At 39.6% G+C, this 20,145-nt stretch overlaps 1 protein-coding gene across 8 annotated transcripts in view; it reads left to right on the plus strand.

Moving 5' to 3' along the window:
* The window catches only part of ATRN (attractin), a 162,104-nt gene that overhangs the window by 94,075 nt on the left and 47,884 nt on the right, over positions 1-20,145 (plus strand). For 7 of the 8 annotated variants that reach the window (XM_082428903.1, XM_082428896.1, XM_082428897.1 and 4 more), the window contains 6 exons: positions 85-222; positions 3,675-3,768; positions 5,933-5,985; positions 9,358-9,452; positions 12,236-12,314; positions 14,071-14,228. In XM_082428903.1, coding sequence (XP_082285029.1) covers positions 85-222; positions 3,675-3,768; positions 5,933-5,985; positions 9,358-9,452; positions 12,236-12,314; positions 14,071-14,228 — 617 coding nt within the window. Of the gene's footprint in view, positions 1-84; positions 223-3,674; positions 3,769-5,932; positions 5,986-9,357; positions 9,453-12,235; positions 12,315-14,070; positions 14,229-17,067; positions 18,708-20,145 lie in introns of those variants that run through there. The other variant, XM_082428902.1, reaches the window with a different exon arrangement.

Here is a 20,145-nt window from a genome sequence, read left to right on the forward strand (position 1 = left end):
CTTAGATCATTGCAAATAAATCTTGTGGAACGTACTCCACCCAGCTGTACCATAGGAAAAGCCCCTTAAAATTCTTTCTTTCAGCTTGCCAGTGCAATGGCCACAGCAAATGCATTAATCAGAGTATCTGTGAGAAGTGTGAGAACCTGACCACGGGCAAGCATTGTGAGACCTGCATATCTGGCTTCTATGGTGATCCGACCAATGGGGGAAAATGTCAACGTAAGTCAAATTTTTCAGGGTTACTGATTGCAAACCAGGTGGCACATAATGCGTCTGTTTGACTTGTATATCTTGGAGGAAAAAAGCCACTTGGTTTCAGATATTGCATTTCTTAAGTTATACTTGTCAGGAGCTCAGCTGAGCTGGAGGAGAGAGAGCAGAGCTGCCTAGTGTCAGAGTAGCCATTAAAGCAACTAGTCAAAAATGAAGGACTTCCCTGGTGGTCCAGTGGTTAAGACTGCACGCTCAATGCAAGGGGCCCGGGTTCGATCCTTGGTTAGGGAACTAGATCCCACATGCCGCAACTATGAGCCTGCATGCCACAACTAAAGATCCCCTGTGCGGCAACAAGGATCCTGCATGCCACAACTAAGACCCGGCGCAGCCAAATAAATAAATATTAAAAAGAAAAAAATGAAGGAGTTAAGCCTTTAATCACTTACTGTGATGGTATAAGCAAGAGGCTTAAACTGGAGAAAGCACTGACTCCCCTTGTTCCACTTTCCCTCCTGGAATGGTGTGCTGGTTGAGCGTCAAGTGGATCAGCATAGGCTTGGGGGTCAACTCGTTGTTGAGGGAGCCCTGAACAAAAAGGCCCAGCAAAAAGCCTTTTATGGACCCTGGGGTCGGGAGGGAGGGTGAAGGGGAAGGACTAAGAGTGGAAAAGTACCTGAGACTGAGAGTAGGTAAAGCCTCTTTGAGGTTCCCCTCCTCCTCCATATGGAAGCTCAGCAGAGGTGACTGAAGAAGACCTCTGCCCAAGGCCTCAGATAAAGAGACCTAGGAATGAAGGTGCCTGAGCTAGGAATGCAAATATGTGAAAAAGAGTGGCCGGCCAGGTGACCTGAGACCTTGACTCAACCCCCCTCAGAGACTTCCACCCAGGCTGGTGTGGGGAGGGCAGCTTTCCTGGTACGGCCCACCAGGGAAAGCCTTTGTCATTGTCTATGGTTCGGCCTCAAAAATCACATGTAGGTTTTTAACCAGGAGCTGGACTCCTCAGTACTTCTACTATTTTTAAAGATTTAAGTAGTCCCATGTTTCCCCATACATGTCAAATAGATTCCTGTAAGCAATAGGGTACTTTATTGTTAGTACACAAATTATATTTTTTAAAATGACAAGTGATACCAATAAACTACTTTTTGGTTTGTTCTAGTTTATAGTGGAAAGACCCGTCAGGTCTTAGTAGGAAAATAAATAAGAAAGGAAAATCTCTACCTACTTGCCATATCCCACCTCCAAACTCCTTAGCATGGCTCTTGAGGATCTGACCCCAGAGCATCCAGAAGAGAGTTAGTGTCCTATTGGAACCTCCCTGGGGTTTAGTTGCTTCATCTGTAAAATGGGGATAGTAGAGTGGTTGTTGAAATGAAAGCAGTCAGCAGGACATAACAGGTAGATGTGAGCAATTATTATTACTCTTCTGATGTCCTTTCTCACCACTCTTAAGTAAAATTTCTTGCTCAGATTAAAAGGTATTAAGTAAAACTATTTTTTCACTCTTTGTGAATAGATTTCATCCATTAGACAGAAATCAGAGTACTTGACATTATTGAGTGGTGAGTATATATAAGGCATTGTGCTGGTAGCTACCTGAGACAGTGCTGCTTTTATTATCCTCAGGATCAAGTAGTCTGCCCAAGGTCTCAGTGTGAGATTTGGCCATGCTGAGAACCATATCCAGGATGTGTGACTTTAGCTGTTGGGCCTGGTTGTGCCACTGTGAGGGTGCCATCATCCCCATATCTTCAGCTCTCATCTTAGAAAAATTACATTCTCCTCTGTGGCATCTGTGAGGCCTGAGTACAGTTGTTCAGAACTCAGAGCTAGCTTTATTTTTTAGAGTCACAATCCATAATAGAAAGCATGATTTAAAAATACTGTGAGTGGGCTTCCCTGGTGGCGCAGTGGTTGAGAATCTGCCTGCCAATGCAGGGGACACGGGTTCGAGCCCTGGTCTGGGAAGATCCCACATGCCGCGGAGCTACTAGGCCCGTGAGCCACAAGTACTGAGCCTGTGCGTCTGGAGCCTGTGCTTCGCAACAAGAGAGGCCACGATAGTGAGAGGCCCGCGCACTGCGATGAAGAGTGGCCCCCGCTTGCCGCAACTAGAGAAAGCCCTCGCACAGAAACGAAGACCCAACACAGCCAAAAATAAATAAATAAATAAATTAATTAATTTTAAAAAAGAAAAGAAAAACACTGCCTGTGCTTCACCTTCAAAGATGAGCAGGTGGTGATGGGCCCAAAAGAAAAAAAAAAAAAAATACTGTGAGTGACACCACGTCTTTAATGTTTTCTTCTTAGAATTGTATAGTCCTTAAGCTATGGATAACAGCGATGAGTTTTTGAATGCTTACTGTGTTTTATTCATGTATTATCTCATTTAATCCTCCCCAAAACCCTATGGGATAGGCACTGTTATTATCCCTGTCACATGGATGAGGAGGCTGACTTAGAAAGGGAGCTAAGTGGAGGGACCTGAATTCAAACCCAGGCAAACTGAACTTTAGGCCTTTGCTTTTGTTAGCACACTGCACCTCTCTCCATCCTCAGTAGAGCCCCGAGTTGAACCCTAGTGTTTCTCACTCCAGCATAAATTTTCTTCGCCACTGCACTATTCTATTCATAGGTTTCTTTGGATTTTTTTTCTCCACCGGATTTCCTTTAAAAGTACACCTATCTCCAGCCTAATACTTTTAATTTATTCACAGAAAAAGTTTGTAGAGTGAAAAGGTATTGAGCAAAAGGATTCATTTATTTCACCTGGAGTATAAAGTTTGTCATAGCTCACACTTATGTGTTGGATGAAAGAAGGTGGAGATGTGTTAGTGGCTAGAGGAGGGAGATGACAAGTCATTTGCTGTTAAGGAAGAAGAAGGCAGGCAAGGGTGTGAATCCTAGAGGGCCGCTGAAACACTGACCTGCCATTGGAATCCTGCCTCAGAAGCGTGGCCATTGTGGAGAAGTCTCCTCAGCTAAGGCAGAGCTTAGCCAGACCAACCCTCCCCCCAGAGGGCAGTCATCGTTCAGAGGTCTCTATGAGGACAGGGACTGTGTCTGTGTGCCACACTGGAGATGCTTCAGAAATGTTTATTGAGTGAATGAGAGAATGGTGATAGTGAAAAACGGAGTCTATTGCAAAGATCTTTGCAAAGTCTATTGCAAAGTCTGTTGCAGAGGGATGACCTCAGATTGGCAGCAGACACTGACATTTCTCTTTCCTCCTGGCCTGTGACTTTGGCTTCTTTAATGTTGCCTTGACATTATTTGAGATAAATCACTAGCTAAAAAACAAGAATTGTACCCCTTAAATGAATGCATTTATTTTACCTGGCTTTCCTGTTGAATCCAGTTGAGATAATATTATTTGTTTTAGGAAAAGTCTCTAATAGTGGTAATCTTTTAAGCCAGTTGTGACCACCCACTTTCCTTTTCCTTCTCCCCAGCATGCAAGTGCAATGGGCACGCGTCGCTGTGCAATACCAACACGGGCAAGTGCTTCTGCACCACCAAGGGTGTCAAGGGGGACGAGTGCCAGCTGTGAGTACCACACTCCTGGGACTCCTGCCACAGGCCATACCTCATCAGGGAGGGCCAAGGGGCTGTGAAACTGCCTGAACCCCAAGAGCCACCCTTTTCTCTGGGCCTTGTTGCCGTGGGCTCTGAGGGATCCCAAGTTGATTGACTTGAAGTTTTGCCCTTTCTCCTTCAGATAGGTGTAATTTAGTCACCCTCCATACTGGGAAGGTTGTCAGTTTAGCAGTAATTCCTTAATGGCTCTTTAAATCACAATTTTATGTTTGAGTGACACTGACAGTTCCTTGCTTGCTGACTTGGATTAGTCTTTTAACTTCACTAACAACTTGATTTTTGTCATATCAGGAGATTTTCCTAAAAGATAGAGTTAGAAGAGCTGGTATTCCAGGACAGTATTTTATTTGGCATTTTGGTTGTCTAATAGAGAGGTCATCTTGCCTTTAACACACCCTCCCTGTTCTAGCATTTTCCTTGGTGAAGTATGTCAAACATTTTCCGGGGAAGAGTTTGGGGTTCCCATCCATGAGGATGCAAACAGCATCAGGCAGATGTGGGGATTCAGCCCTGGCTGTGCCTCCACTGAGTAGGGTGCTGTTGAGGCAAATCACTTAACTGTGTTAAGCCTCATTTTCCCCATCTATCAATAGTGAGGCTAGTGGTAATTGTTTTTAGTGTCCTGGTGAGTTGAAACAAGAGAGATTGTTCCCCAGGGTCTCTCTGCCTCACCAGAAAACCTCATAAAATAAGCTCTCAATTTAATTTTTAAATCTAGGCTCCTGTAAATAGAAAAATGTAATAGAGCAAAATTAATAACCCCTGCCTTCAGTTAATGGTATACAACAAAGAAATGAAGTGTAGATCTAGTGAAAGACTTTCTCTTTAGGAAATTTTAAATATAAACAAGTGCTGATAATCACTCTAGATAAAAAGACACAACATCCTTGTATTATTTATCTGGCAAAAGTGCTTCACCCAAGCTTTCCCCTCCTTTCCTCACAGTTCATAGCTATTGTGCCTGCCTGAATCACTTTGTAAAGTGGGAGCCTGGGTTTTACTGATGTTCATAGATGATATTTATGAGGAAATTAATAATTCTTTTTTACTAGAACTTATTTTTTTCTCCAGACTGATGAACCATGTCCAAGGGTTGTTTTTTGTGTTTTGTTTTTTAAGTGATTCTTGGTTTTTAGCCTTCTCTCACTTGTATTTAAAGAACAGGTTCATTTTATCCAGGAAAAGTGAAAAATGAATATATGAAAAATGTTTTTATTTTTTTTCAATAACAGCTCTGATTTTATTGCAGTAATAAAAACAGACAGCTAGATGGCCCTAGGAGAAAAACACATGTAAGATAGCCGTTCTTCCACTTAGCCACCATTTACATCTTGTGGCATAATCTTATCTAAACAGTTTGCCTTTGCCACAGTCTCATCTACACCCACACATTCCAAAATGGATAAAAACTTACTACTTTATTAGCAACTAACCACAGGTAAATCAATTTGAAAACTGATTTAACTGCACTTTTAGAAGACTGTTTAGTCCATACAAAAGTGAACATGTGTTTTTCATGATAATAAATAGGATCTAAATTTTATTTTATTTGAATTTATCTCATGTGCTTTGGCAAGTGTTTATCAGTTGGTGGTGGTGTGAACTGCTGGGCAGTCAGCATTGAAAATGAATGCAAAGTCTTGTTAGTCCATCTGATTTGAGTAACAGTGAAGAATGTAATTATACTGACTCAAAAACTGGTAGTTTGGGCTTCCCTGGTGGTGCAGTGGTTGAGAATCTGCCTGCCAATGCAGGGGACACGGGTTCGAGCCCTGGTCTGGGAAGATCCCACATGCCACGGAGTAACTGGGCCCGTGAACCACAACTACTGAGCCTGCGCGTCTGGAGCCTATGCTCCGCAACAAAGAGAGGCCGCGTTAGTGAGAGGCCCACGCACCGCGATGAAGAGTGGCCCCCGCTCGCTGCAACTAGAGAAAGCCTTCGCACAGAAACGAAGACCCAACACAGCCAAAAATAAATAAATAAATAAATAAATTTTAAAAACAAAAAAAACTGGTAGTTTATATAAAAAGATCTACTTGATTTTAAAGTGAATGTAGATTCTAAGTAACAACAGAAAATAATCTTCATTTTTTTCATTTTTTTCCCCCAGATGTGAAGTAGAAAATCGATACCAAGGAAACCCTCTCAAAGGAACATGTTATTGTAAGTGTTTTTGCAGTTCTCATTTGTCTAGAAGCAAAGTAGTTCAGTAAAACATTATTTTCTTTAACATGGTTTGAGAATGATAAGTGCTATAGGAATATAGTAACCACCCATAGAAGTGTCGCCTAATTTGATGTGTTACATTCTATTAAATTTAATACATATGTAAATACTATTTTAAGCTGCTTTAATTCTGGTTGTGGTTTATATCAGTATGTCCATAGCAAATATCAGGGAAGAGTACAGAGATACACGTCTCTGGCTTTCCTGATTTACGTTCTCTTGAAACCTTATTTCATTTGCCATTATCTGGTTGGGGTCATTGTATGTCATATTTTAGGATCGATCAAAAACAGAATTCTTAAAACATAGTTGAAGTTATCCTCTCTGAAACTGATTTGTGTTAACCACCTCTCTAGGAACTAATATGTAAAATAAAATATCTAGTGACTGACTTACAGTGAATGGTAAATCTGGCAAGGTGACCAGGTCCTTATGGGTAAATGCATTTTCTTCTTGTAGGAGAATCCACATACTAGGTCAGATTATGGAACCAGAGGAAAATGAGCTAATGTTTTCACATTCTGCTATAATTATATACTGGCTTTTCTGGGTTAAATAATGTCCCCTCAAAATTCATGTCCAGCTAGAACCTATAAATGTGTTTTTCTAGAAAAAAACAAGAGAAAAACTTCATGACCTTGTATATGGGAAAAGGTCCTTAGATGTGATTCAAAAAGCACAATTCATAAAAGAAAAACTCGTTTATTAGGACTTATCAAAATTTAAAACTTGTGTTTTTAAAAAATACTGTTTAAAAAGTAAAAAGGGACTTCCCTGGTGGCGCAGTGGTTAAGAATCCACCTGTCAATTCAGGGGACACGGGTTCAATCCCTGGTCCAGGAAGATCCCACATGCCACAGAGCAACTAAGCCCGTGCGCCACAACTACTGAGCCTGTGCTCTAGACCCCGCGAGCCACAACTGCTGAGCCTGCATGCCACAACTACTGAAGCACACACGCCTAGAGCCCATGCTCCACAACAAGAGAAGCCACCACAATGAGAAGCCCACACACTGCAAGGAAGAGGAGGCCCCACTCACCACAACTAGAGAAAGCTCACGCGCAGCCATGAAGACCCAACGCAGCCAAAAATAAATTAATTAATTAATTTTAAAAAAAGTAAAAAACAAGCTACAGACTAAGGAAAATGTTTACAAAGCGTATCTTTGATTAAGAGTTTATATTCAGAATATATAAAGAACTCTTACAACTGGATAAGGGGACAATTTCAGTTAAAAACAAAGATTTGAATAGACATTTCACCAAAGAAGATAGACGAATTGCCAATAAGCACATGAAGAAATGTGTAACATTGTTAGACATTTGGGATATGTGTATTAAAACCACAATGAGGGGGCTTTCCTGGTGGTGCAGCGGTTAAGAATCCACCTGCCAATGCAGGGGACACGGGTTCGAGCCCTGGTCCGGGAAGATCCTACATGCCGCAGAGCAGCTAAGCCCATGTGCCACAACTACTGAGCCTGTGCTCTAGAGCCCATGAGCCACAACTACTGAGCTCACGCACCACAGCTACTGAAGCCCGCCTGCCTAGAGCCCGTGCTCTGCAACAAAAGAAGCCACCGCAATGAGAAGCCCATGCACCGCAACGAAGAGTAGCCCCCACTAGCCACAACTAGAGAAAGCCCGCACGCGGCAACAAAGACCCAACGGAGCCGAAAAAAACACAGTGAGATACACCCCTAGAATGACTAGAATCAAAAGCCAATACAGTGGCTTAATAGAAGACAACTGGATTCTCATATATGCTTCTGCATTCAATCTGTTGCACTATGTCTCTTTGGTTAAAGTACACACAAAAAAAACCTGGCCCCACCAGACATATAGTTAGAAAAGGATGGAGTGTTTTAATAACCTTTTCAGGTAACTGGGTATTATCCTTTGATACCATATCAAAACCAGGCAACTGGTCATTTCTTAAAGGTTAGTTTATAAAGTGAAACCTGAAACCATATCAATTAATTTTTTGTAATCTGGTACCTTATATTTCTCTGTCTTGAAAAATAAAAGCCAATACCAAGTTTTAGCAATGATGTGGAGAAAGTGAAACCCTTATAAATTTTTTGTGGGAATATAAAATGGTTTTCCACTTTGGAAAATCATTTGGCAGTTTTTTGAACAGTTAAAAATAAACTTACCAACAACTCCCCATTTCCCTCTTCCCCTACCCTCTAACAACCACCATTCTACTTTGTCTATATGAATTTGACTATTCTAGGTACCTCATATAAGTGGAAATGTACAGTATTTGTCTTTTTGTGATACATTTATTTCATTTAGCATAATGTCCTCAAGGTTCATTCATGTTGTAGCATGTGTCAGAATTTCCTTTCTCTTTAAGACTGAGTGATATTCCATTGAATGTATATACCACATTTTGTTTATCCATTCATCTGTTGATGGACACTTGGTTTGCTTCCACCATTGGGCTATGATCTCTTTGGCTGCTATGAACATGGTTGTACAAATAGCCCTTCAGGATCCTACTTCCAGTTCTTTTGGTATATACTCAGAAGTGGAATTGCTGGATCATTTGGTAATTCTATTTTAATTTTTTGAGAAACTGCCATACTGTTTTTCACAGCAGCTGCACCATTCCCACCAGCAGTGCACAAGGATTCCAATTTCTCCACATCCTCACCAACACTTTTTTTGGTGGTAGCCATTCTACTACAGGTGATGTGTTATCTCATTGTGGTTTTGATTTGTATTTCCCTAATGATCATTGATGTTGAGCACCTTTTCATGTGCTTATTGGCCATTTGTATATCTTCTTTGGAGAAATATCTATTAAGTCTTTGCCCATTTTTAAATCGGGTTGTTCAATTGTACATTACTTCTTAGAATTAAATTATACTATCTTTAGCCAGTAGGCTCTTTTTCAAGCTATGTTCTTTTGCTACATTACATTAGTCTTTGAATGCTTTCTTGCTTTCTAGAATAAGATAACTGAGGCACATATTCCTTGCCCCAAACCTGGAATCAACCATTTTTACTTGGAGTCTTGGTTTCTTTTATACCATTAATTTATAGCTTTGTATCTTTAAGCATAAATAGATGCTCTATTAATATTTGTAGGTAAGTTAGCTTGGAGCCTAAAATCTCAACCAGGGTCATGATACAAGGAGGTTTTGGTGGGTTAACTCAAACAAAATGACATTGCCCACAGACTTTGCCAAAAGTGCTTTCCTGGCTGTTGAATATTTGTGAGAAAATCAATCTGTATCTCTAGAGACCTATTCTGTTTTGTTTCGTTTCAGTTTTTAAATACATATTTCTTTCTTTCCATAGATACTCTTCTTATTGACTATCAGTTCACCTTTAGCCTATCCCAGGAAGATGACCGCTATTACACAGCCATCAATTTTGTGGCTACACCTGATGAAGTAAGATTTAAAAGTCTTCTTACTTTGTTTTGAATTTGTGTGGAACTTTTTCTTGGTCACTATGGATAGAAGCAGTGCCTTAGCAGCGGTCTCCAGAGTGGAGTCCACAGGATGATGTTTAGAGGTACAGGAAAGAAATGTTAGAATCTACATTTATCTCCTTTCTATTTAAAAGGTGAGATTTACCATGTTGTTAAGATTTACCATGATCTGATATACAGAGTGACATTGACTCCACACATACTTGGTTTGCCCATCAGCCCATCACAGCCCCATACAGGAAAGGAGAGGAGACTGCAAGGGGAACTTCCCTGTTAGGGGGGCAGTGTCAGAACCCAGATTTACTCTCTCAGAATGGAAATTAATACCAGTGATGCAAGGCAGAGGTGACACTTATGCTCCTAGAATGAGTTCTTATCCTCATTAAGAGGTGTAAAAACAGTGAAGAAGTCAGCCAGAAATAATTGAAATTACTAAGGTAACTATTTGAAATGTATTTTTATATCTACTGTTGTTAATGGTAAACCCCAGCCTGCCATAAGGTATTACCTAGAGGTAAAAGGGAGCCAACACAGCATGACATTTAAAAGTAAAGCATCTAGAGTATGAACATGCACTTATATGATTTCTTCAGTGAAATATAAAGTCATTTAATACCTCCTCTGGTACATAATGAAATTTTACTAAACCTGATGGTAAATTATTTAGGAGCCTCCTTGGAGGTTTCTTATTTTTCATCAACATACACAAAGCCATTTACCATTACAAAAATACAATAAATGTAACAAATAATACATGGAAAACAATATGATAATAAGCCAAATTGTATTCCTTTGATAACAGATGTTATCAGCAAGCACTGCTAAATTTAAGAAATAAATAAATCAGTAGTAAAATGAAGTCCAGTGTGGGATGTTTACAATTAAATGAAAGTAAGATTTGTTTTTTGTATTCCACTTCAATGATAAAATTAAGAAGAGATGTACTAGAGAAGATACATTCTCATGAGTGAATAGCTTTTTAAGTAAAAATAATAAATGACTTTCAATGAAAATGTTTTGTGGAAAAACTGTGTTGGTATATCATTTCAGTGGCTGTACTGACCAGAATTTTTTTTTAAATTTTTTAGAATAAGGCTATAGCAAAAGTACCACACATGAAATTTATTTACTGCCTTGTTTCTCTTATGACAGAATATTTAATAGTTACACAATGTATGTGTCCTGTCTTTTACAAAAGCACCAAGATTTCAAGGTTATTAATCCTTTCCAGGGAAAGAAGTAATCGCTAGTAATGTGCTACCAGCAAATATTAAAAAATAGGGAATTCCCTGGCGGTCCAGTGTTTAGGACTCCATGCTTCCAACTGCAGGGGGCACGGGTTCGATCCTTGGTCAGGGAACTAAGATCCCACATGCCGTGACGCCTCTAAATAAATAAATAAGTAAATAAACACTTGAGCTGTCCCTTTAAGAGGATGGTGAGGCCTTATCAATAAATGAGAAGGTAACTGCTTTATGAGAGAAACTTCTGGTTTGGAGATCACGTTTTGGAAATAGCTGTTTGGAAATGCTTCCATTGTTATAATTTTTGTGCTGTAAAAACTATCAAAAGAATGCTCTTTAAAATCTCAATTTTCTAACCTGTTTTAAAAATCTTTCAATGTGAAGAATTTCAGCAGGATTGGATTCAAAAATTTAAAACACAACATCTGACTCATTTGGAAAAACAATTTTTTGGCCCCAAGAAAGAGATTTATTAGCCAAATTTCAGGGAAAACTAAAAATTAGTATCATGATTTACCCAACACAACTGACAGTGCTCTTCTTCCAGCTGGCCCAACACATTCCTCAGAGATACCTTTTTCAGTCATTAAAACCAAGAGTCACAATAAATTAAACTAGCTCTTCAAACTGCTGTATCTCTAAGTGGTATACAAAGTTTTCAAAGGTAATAAAACATATTCTGTCATATTTCTCTTGAAATAATATTTTTAGTAAGAGAAAAATGTTCTTAATCATGGGTGAAGACAATTAAAAGTTTTTAAATTTAGTTTATTTCAGCTTTATGTGCTATTCCTTAAAAACCACTTCCATTTTGGAGAACTTTACACTGTATATAATATATGGGTTCAGAAGTACATAGGTTTGATTTATAAGTTAGTATAAATTGAGACACTTGACCAAGTGTTTTACTCTTCAGATATTTGGAAAGGGCTGCCCAGAGGATCCTTAAGAGGCTGATTCCCTAACATAGGTCACAGGATGTAAGTCACTGTGCTCTGGTGAGGGTCTTTTTAAAAGATACTTTTTCATGGAGTTAGGCATTTGATAAAGCATTAAATCCCATATACTTTTTTTTTAATTTAACTAATTAATTTATTTATTTGGTTGCACTGGGTCTTGGTTGCAGCAGGCAGGCTCCTTAGTTGTGGCATGAGAACTCTTAGTTGCGGCATGCATGTGGGATCTAGTTCCCTGACCAGGGATCGAACACGGGGCCCCTGCATTGGGAGCACAAAGTCTTAACCACTGTGCCACCAGGGAAGTCCCTAAATCCCATATACTTTTAGGGGAGGGAAATGAAATTTGTTTTGGATATATTGCTTATGTTAAGGTTAGAAATTTTGCTAACTATTCTATAAGCATGAGTTTCTCTTAAGACATTAAAATATCTTTTTGTAATTAAGAAAGTTGAGAGTAGTAAAATTTAACTACTGCTTTCTTTTAAAATGAGGAAACTGTTACAATAATTCATTTTCTAATTATTTGTACATCTCATCAGCAAAATAGGGATTTGGACATGTTCATCAATGCCTCCAAAAACTTCAACCTCAACATCACCTGGGCTGCCAGCTTCTCAGGTAAAGACATACCTAGAGAAGACCTTCCAAGTGGAGATAATTGATTGAGAAAGAGTTGAGAAAAGGGGCTCTGGAGACAGACAGATGGGTTTGAAACCCACTTTTGCCACTTATTAGCTGGAAGACCTTGAGCAAGTGTCTAAAATCTCTCTCTAGACTCTTAGGGTTATTCATCTTAAAGAGAAGGTAATAATACTTATACTGTAGATTAAATTTGGCTATACCTGTCAGTGCCTGCCATGGTATCAAGATCAGTACATGCTCACGACCCCTGCCCTACTACCACCATTAATACCATTGCTGCAGCCTCTGCTGTGGCGCTGCCATCATCATCTCCATCCATGCTTCAGAAGTGAAAAATGCAATTGACTCAGTTTCAAGAAATGGAAACATTTTTAATAGAATGAGATTTTAGTAGGTACAGGGGAAAATGTACTTTGGGAATTAAATAAAGCTCTAAGAGCACAGCTTTTGCTGTCTTGTTTATCTTACAGTGATTTACTAAAGATCTTCTGAGCAGAAAATCTAAAGAAAGAAAGGGTGGCCCTGATGTAGTGGTTAAGAATGTAGCTCAGCGGACCTAGATTTGAATTCTCCCTGTTACTTGTTTTCTGAGCCAGTTTCCGCAGGTATGAAATGGTGTAATAAAAACACCCAGCCGTGTAGAATGTTCTGAGGATTAAATGAGATAATAAATGAAGTACTCAGTGTAAGTGCTAGAAACATGGGATATTCTCATCAAATGGTAATTATGTTTCATCATCATTATTACTATCACAATACTGTTCTTTGGTCAAAACACAATCAATTAGACTGAAACAAAATAAAAACATTACTTTGCACATCACTTTGTGTTCATCATATCTTAAAAGATTGTGTAGAATTCAGAAAAGGTTCAGAAACTTGCAGTGAAGAGAGGCCTTTAAGAAAAAGTCTGAATTATCAGAGCCTTTGTTTGGAGAAAGGTGGCATCCCTGAGTATGTGATTGATTTACAATGACAGTCTCAATGAGGACCAGCCAGTCTGGCTTCAGTCACAGGATTTAACTCAGACATGGGAAAAGCCTATTTCATGAATCTTTATAAACACTAGAATTCCTGGCTGAGGGACAATGTGGAATGTTGAAAGACTGCCTGGGAATAGGATAGGTTTATATCAGATTGGGGGGATTTAGAGTCAGTTGTAGCTGGTAGCAGAAGGGACTGAGTGACCACTAGAGCTCCTTCCTCCCTGCTGCTGTTGAGACTTGCAGTCACTGCTAGTTAAAAAGTGAGGGCAGAATCCGTGTCCCTGGTATGGGGGATCTAGAGCACTACCAAACAGGTTTAAGGGGGCAGGGCAAAGCAAGGGAAGTGTTGTGGGCAGAGTGAATGCCATTGCTTGTTAATAGGATTCTAGTGGTATCTGGATTTTCAAAGCCACATGTAGCCTGTTTCTGTGGGAGGAGTTGTAGGGGATCCTGGTAAAGCCATTTGGGTTAAGGGTATAGGCTTGTGTATCAGCCCTCCCAGCTTCAAATCCCAACTGTACTTCCTGGCTATGTGACCTGAGCCAAGTTACTTAATTTTCCTGAACCTGAGTTTTCTGATGTGTAAATGAGGATAATAGTTGTTAGAATTAAATGAAATTGAGCTCTTAAAGGTCATTTCTGGAACATAGTTTTTAATAAATGCTAACTATTGTCATTATTATTAGTGAGGGCAGATTCGGTCCCCAAAAAAAAGTCTCTTTATTTCATTCTTTTCTTCCTAACAGCTGGAACCCAGGCTGGAGAAGAGATGCCTGTTGTTTCAAAAACAAACATTAAGGAGTACAAAGATAGTTTCTCTAATGAGAAGTTTGATTTTCGCAACCACCCAAATATCACTTTCTTTGTTTATGTCAGTAATTTCACCTGGCCCATCAAAATTCAGGTAAGAAGTGCTTTTTAGTCTTATACTTGCAAAGATGGTGAAATGTCTGTAGTGAAACTAAATTCACTAATCTGTAACTTGCAGTAAATGAGATGTACAATATTAATATTGTTTTGCCTTTGTAATATCTGTGGTAAAGGAGTGCTGAGCACATACCATAAAAGAAGATTGTAGTAGGGCTGCCTTAAATCACTTATGAAGGAAATTTATAAGCACTTTTAAAAATAAATTTATTTTTATTTATTTATTTTTGGCTGAGTTGGGTATTTGTTGCTGCACACGGGCTTTCTCTAGTTGGAGCGAGCGGGGGCTACTCTTTGTTGTGGTACTTCTCACTGTGGTGGCTTCTCGTTGCCGGGCACAGGCTCTAGGTGCATGGGCTTCAGTAGTTGTGGCACGTGGGCTCAGTAGTTGTGGCTTGTGGGCTCTAGAGCGCAGGCTCAGTAGTTGTGGCTCACGGGCCTAGTTGCTCCGCGGCATGTGGGATCTTCCTGGACCAGGGATCAAACCCGTGTCCCCTGCATTGGCAGGCGGATTCTTAACCACTGTGCCACCAGGGAAGTCCCTGTAAGCACTTTTGAAAGCAAGTTGATATATAACAGATTTGGTAATTACAACTGTATTTATTTCTTCATTAAGGACTTGTCACTAAAAAGCCTGTAGAGCTACACAAAGAGCTTCAATTCTGGAATGAGTAAGGTGTATATAAATGAAGCAAACACACATAACCAGTGAAAGCTGGAGTATGGAAAGTGCCATATGAGAAGATCCCCAAAATGCTATCAGGTTTTAAAGGAGCATAGGATGGAGGGTAATGGAGACACAGTGGGGGACAGTATAAGGTCGCCTTAAGGGTTTAGGCCTTATAGTCAGACAGATGCAGGTTTGAGTCCTGGCTTGCTCTTGTACAATTCCTGTAGCCTCTCCACGACTCAGATTCTTTGTACATGTGACCTGAAAGGGTAGGTCTAAGGGTTCATGTTGCCTGCTGCAGCCACTGCTGCTATCAACCTGCTCCTTTTCTCTGTTCCCAGGGGACCAGTGCACTCCCTCTTATCCAGGCTTGACCCATGGCCCCATTTGTGCTCTTTATAAGCATCTGCCACTATGTCTGTGAGGCCTTGCCTCAGCACTTTCTGCTTTAACCCCCTTCATTTTGGGTAAAGGTGTGGAGTTCCGGGAAGGGTGGACTTTTGTTTGTTTGTTTGTTTAATTTACTTTTTATACAGCAGGTTCTTATTAGTTATCTATTTTATACATATTAGTGTATATATGTCAATCCCAATCTCCCAATTCATCCCACCACCACCACCACCCTTTTCCCCCCTTTGGTGTCCATACGTTTGTTCTCTACATCTGTGTCTAAGCGTGGACTTTGGAACGACTGGTTCACCTTTAGCCATGGAAACATGGTCACTAGACTGGGGCTCTGACTGCTTGCCAACTTTCAGTAGCGTGATCAAGTGGAGCAAGTCGCCACTGATCATTTGGGATGGGCTTGAAATCTGGTTCTGGTGGGTATGTGTTCATGCCTTGGGACTGTAACTAAAGAGCAGTCAGTCACTCTTTTCCTTTCTGGAATGTGGAGGACAGGCTCTGTGTTGTATTTTTTTCTCACCACCCTCTTTTTCTATTTAGATGGTCCACAGATTTGTTTATTCTCTAATCTGCTTCTTCCTTTGTTCTTGCACACTCTCTGCTTCCCTTCCCAGCTAGCCTTCTTGTAAGCATTGACCACACTCCCTGTTTGTTTCCTCTTATCCATTCACCCATCAGCCTGCAACAGTCTGCCTTCCTCCTTCACCACATCCTGAAGCTGCCTGCCACGGTGGACTCTAGTGACTGAATTCTTTAGTCCCGTTCTCCTTCTCATTGCATGATTTGAGTCAGTATCTTTCCTGCCTTCCTGGTCCTTTCCCTGATTCTCTGGCCTGTCTTTCTAAGGAATCTTCTTCCTTAAACACTGAGGTTGTCTGAGATTCAGGCCATGGTTCTCCTCTGTCTTTATCCCACTTGTAAGACTTATTGTACTACTTCTGTACTGGTGATTCTCAGTACTCTCTCTTCAGCCCTGCTTACACTTGAACTCCAGACCAGTGTTCTTGGTTGCTGCCTAGGCATCTCTACCTGGCCATTCACAGGCTCCCTGTACTCAGGGAGTCATTCTTGTGATCTTTAGCCCCAAACCCTGTGCTTCCTTTCTAGTGAATGGCACCACTATTTGTCCTATTGCGTAAGCCAGGACCCTGGAAATTATTTGCATTTCTGGAATAAACCTGACTTGGCATGATATATGATTTTTTACTTTATGTGTTGCTGGACTCAGTTTGCTAATATTTTGGTTAGAATTTTGTATCTATCTCATGAGTGAGAAAGTCCGGTAATTTTCCTTTCCTGTCTTTGTTATGGTTTTTATATCAAAGTTAAACAAACCTTTATTTATAAATTGAGGAGTTATCTCTCTTTCTCATTTCTGGAAGAGGTTATATGAGATTACAATTATATGAACCTTGCATACTTGATAGATCCCTCTTGTAAAATCATTTGATTCTGGTGTTTTATTTGTGGAGTTTTGTTTTCTTTTTTAACTGCTGATTCAACTTCTTTAATAGTTACGGGATGTTTTGGATATTCCCTCTCTATTTGCATTACTTAAGATAATTTTTTCTAGATGTTAATTTATTTCATATGTTTTCAAATGTATTGACACAAAGTTGTTCACACTGTCCTCTTTTCTAATCTTGGCAGCATCTGTGCTTAAGTGTATTGAATCATTTACTTAAAAATGGTTAAAATGGTAAATTTTATCTTAATATATATTTACCCCAATTTTTTAAAGTTTAAAAAAACAGACCAGAGGGCAGACAGTAAAAGCAAGAAGAACTACAATCCTGCAGCCTGTGGAACAAAAACCACATTCACAGAAAGATAGGCAAGATGAAAAGGCAGAGGGCTATGTACCAGATGAAGGAACAAGATAAAACCCCAGAAAAACAACTAAATGATGTGGAGATAGGCAACCTTCAAGAAAAATAATTCCAAATAATGATAGTGAAGATGATCCAGGACCTCAGAAAAAGAATGGAGGCAAAGATCGAGAAGATGCAAGAAATGTTTAACAAAGACCTAGAAGAATGAAAGAACAAACAAACAGAGATGAACAATACAATAACTGAAATGAAAACTACACTAGAAGGAATCAGTAGCAGAATAACTGAGGCAGAAGAACGGATAAGTGACCTGGAAGACAGAATGGTGGAATTCACTGCTGCAGAACAGACTAAAGAAAAAAGAATGAAAAGAAATGAAGACAGCCTAAGAGACCTCTGGGACAACATTAAACACAACAACATTCACATTATAGGGGTCCCAGAAGGAAAAGAGAGAGAGAAAGGACCCGAGAAAACATTTGAAGAGATTATAGTCGAAAACTTCCCTAACATAGGAAAGGAAATAGCTACCCAAGTCCAGGAAGCGCAGTGAGTCCCATACAGGATAAACCCAAGGAGAAACACACTGAGACACATAGTAATCAAATTGGCAAAAATTAAAGATGAAGAAAAATTATTGAAAGCAGCAAGGGAAAAACAACAAATAACATACAAGGGAACTCCCATAAGGTTAACAGCTGATTTCTCAGCAGAAACTCTACAGGCCAGAAGGGAGTGGCATGATATACTTAAAGTGATGAAAGGGAAGAACCTACAACCAAGATTACTCTACCCGGCCAGGATCTCATTCAGATTCAATGGAGAAATCAAAAGCTTTACAGACGAGCAAAAGCTAAGAGAATTCAGCACCACCAAACCAGCGCTACAACAAATGCTAAAGGATCTTCTCTAAGTGGGAAACACAAGAGAAGAAAAGGACCTACAAAAACAAACCCAAAGCAATTAAGAAAATGGTCATAGGAACATACATATCGATAATTACCTTAAACGTGAATGGATTAAATGCTCCAACCAAAAGACACAGGCTAGCTGAATGGATACAAAAACAAGACCCATATGTATGCTGTCTACAAGAGACCCACTTCAGACCTGGGACACATACAGACTGCAAGTGAAGGGATGGAAAAAGATATTCCATGCAAATGCAAATCAAAAGAAAGCTGGAGTAGCAATACTCATATCAGATAAAATAGACTTTAAATTAAAGAATGTTACAAGAGGACTTCCCTGGTGGCGCAGTGGTTGAGAATCTGCCTGCTAATGCAGGAGACACGGGTTAGAGCCCTGGTCTGGGAAGATCCCACATGCTGCGGAGCAACTGGGCCCGTGAGCCACAATTACTGAGCCGGCGCGTCTGGAGCCTGTGCTCCGCAACAAGAGAGGCCGCAATAATGAAAGGCCCGCGCACCGCGATGAAGAGTGGCCCCCACTTGCCGCAACTGGAGAAAGCCCTCGCACAGAAACGAAGACCCAACACAGCCATAAATAAATAAATAAACCCAAAAGTTTAAAAAAAAAAAAAAAAGAATACTACAAGAGACAAGGAAGAACACTACATAATGATCAAGGGATCAATCCAAGAAGAAGATATAACAATTATAAATATATATGCACCCAACATAGGAGCACCTCAATACGTAAGGCAACTGCTAACAGCTGTAAAAGAGGAAATCGACAGTAACACAATAATAGTGGGGGACTTTAACACCTCACTTACACCGATGGACAGATCATCCAAAATGAAAATAAATAAGGAAACAGAAGCTTTAAATGACACAATAGACCAGATATATTTAATTGATATTTATAGGACATTCCATCCAAAAACAGCAGATTACACTTTCTTCTCAAGTACACACGGAACATTCTCCAGGATAGATCACATCTTGGGTCACAAATCAACCCTCAGTAAATTTAAGAAAATTGAAATCATATCAAGCATCATTTCTGACCACAACGCTATGAGATTAGAAATGAATTACGGGGGAAAAAACGTAAAAAACACAAACACATGGAGGCTAAACACTACATTACTAAATAACCAAGAGATCACTGAAGAAATCAAAGAGGAAATCAAAAAATACCTAGAGACAAATGACAATGAAAGTACGACAATCCAAAACCTATGGGATGCAGCAAAAGCAGTTCTAAGAGGGAAATTTATAGCTATACAAGCCTACCTCAAGAAACAAGAAAAATCTCAAGTAAACAATCTAACCTTACACCTAAAGGAACTAGAGAAAGAAGAACAAACAAAACCCAAAGTTAGCAGAAGGAAAGAAATCATAAAGATCAGAGGAGAAATAAATGAAATAGAAACAAAGAAAACAGTAGCAAAGATCAATAAAACTAAAAGCTGGTTCTTTGAGAAGATAAACAAAATTGATAAACCATTAGCAAGACTCATCAAGAAAAAGAGGGAGAGGACTCAAATCAATAAAATTAGAAATGAAAAAGGAGAAGTTACAACAGACACCGCAGAAATACAAAGCATCCTAAGAGACTACTACCACCAACTCTATGCCAATAAAATGGACAACCTGGAAGAAATGGACAAATTCTTAGAAAGGTATAACCTTCCAAGACTGAAGCAGGAAGAAATAGAAAATATGAACAGACCAATCACAAGTAATGAAATTGAAACTGTGATTAAAAATCTTCCAACAAACAAAAGCCCGGGACCAGATGGCTTCACAGGCAAATTCTACCAAACATTTAGAGAACAGCTAGCACCCATCCTTCTCAAACTCTTTCAAAAAATTGCAGAGGAAGGAACACTCCCAAACTCATTCTATGAGGCCACCATCACCCTGATACCAAAACCAGACAAAGATACTACAAAAAAAGAAAATTACAGACCAATATCACTGATGAATATAGATGCAAAATTCCTCAACAAAATACTAGCAAACAGAATCCGACAACACATTAAAGGATCATACACCATGACCAAGTGGGATTTATCC

This window comes from Balaenoptera physalus, assembly GCF_965194825.1.
Source record: "Balaenoptera physalus genome assembly, chromosome: 16".
Lineage (NCBI taxonomy): Eukaryota > Metazoa > Chordata > Mammalia > Artiodactyla > Balaenopteridae > Balaenoptera > Balaenoptera physalus.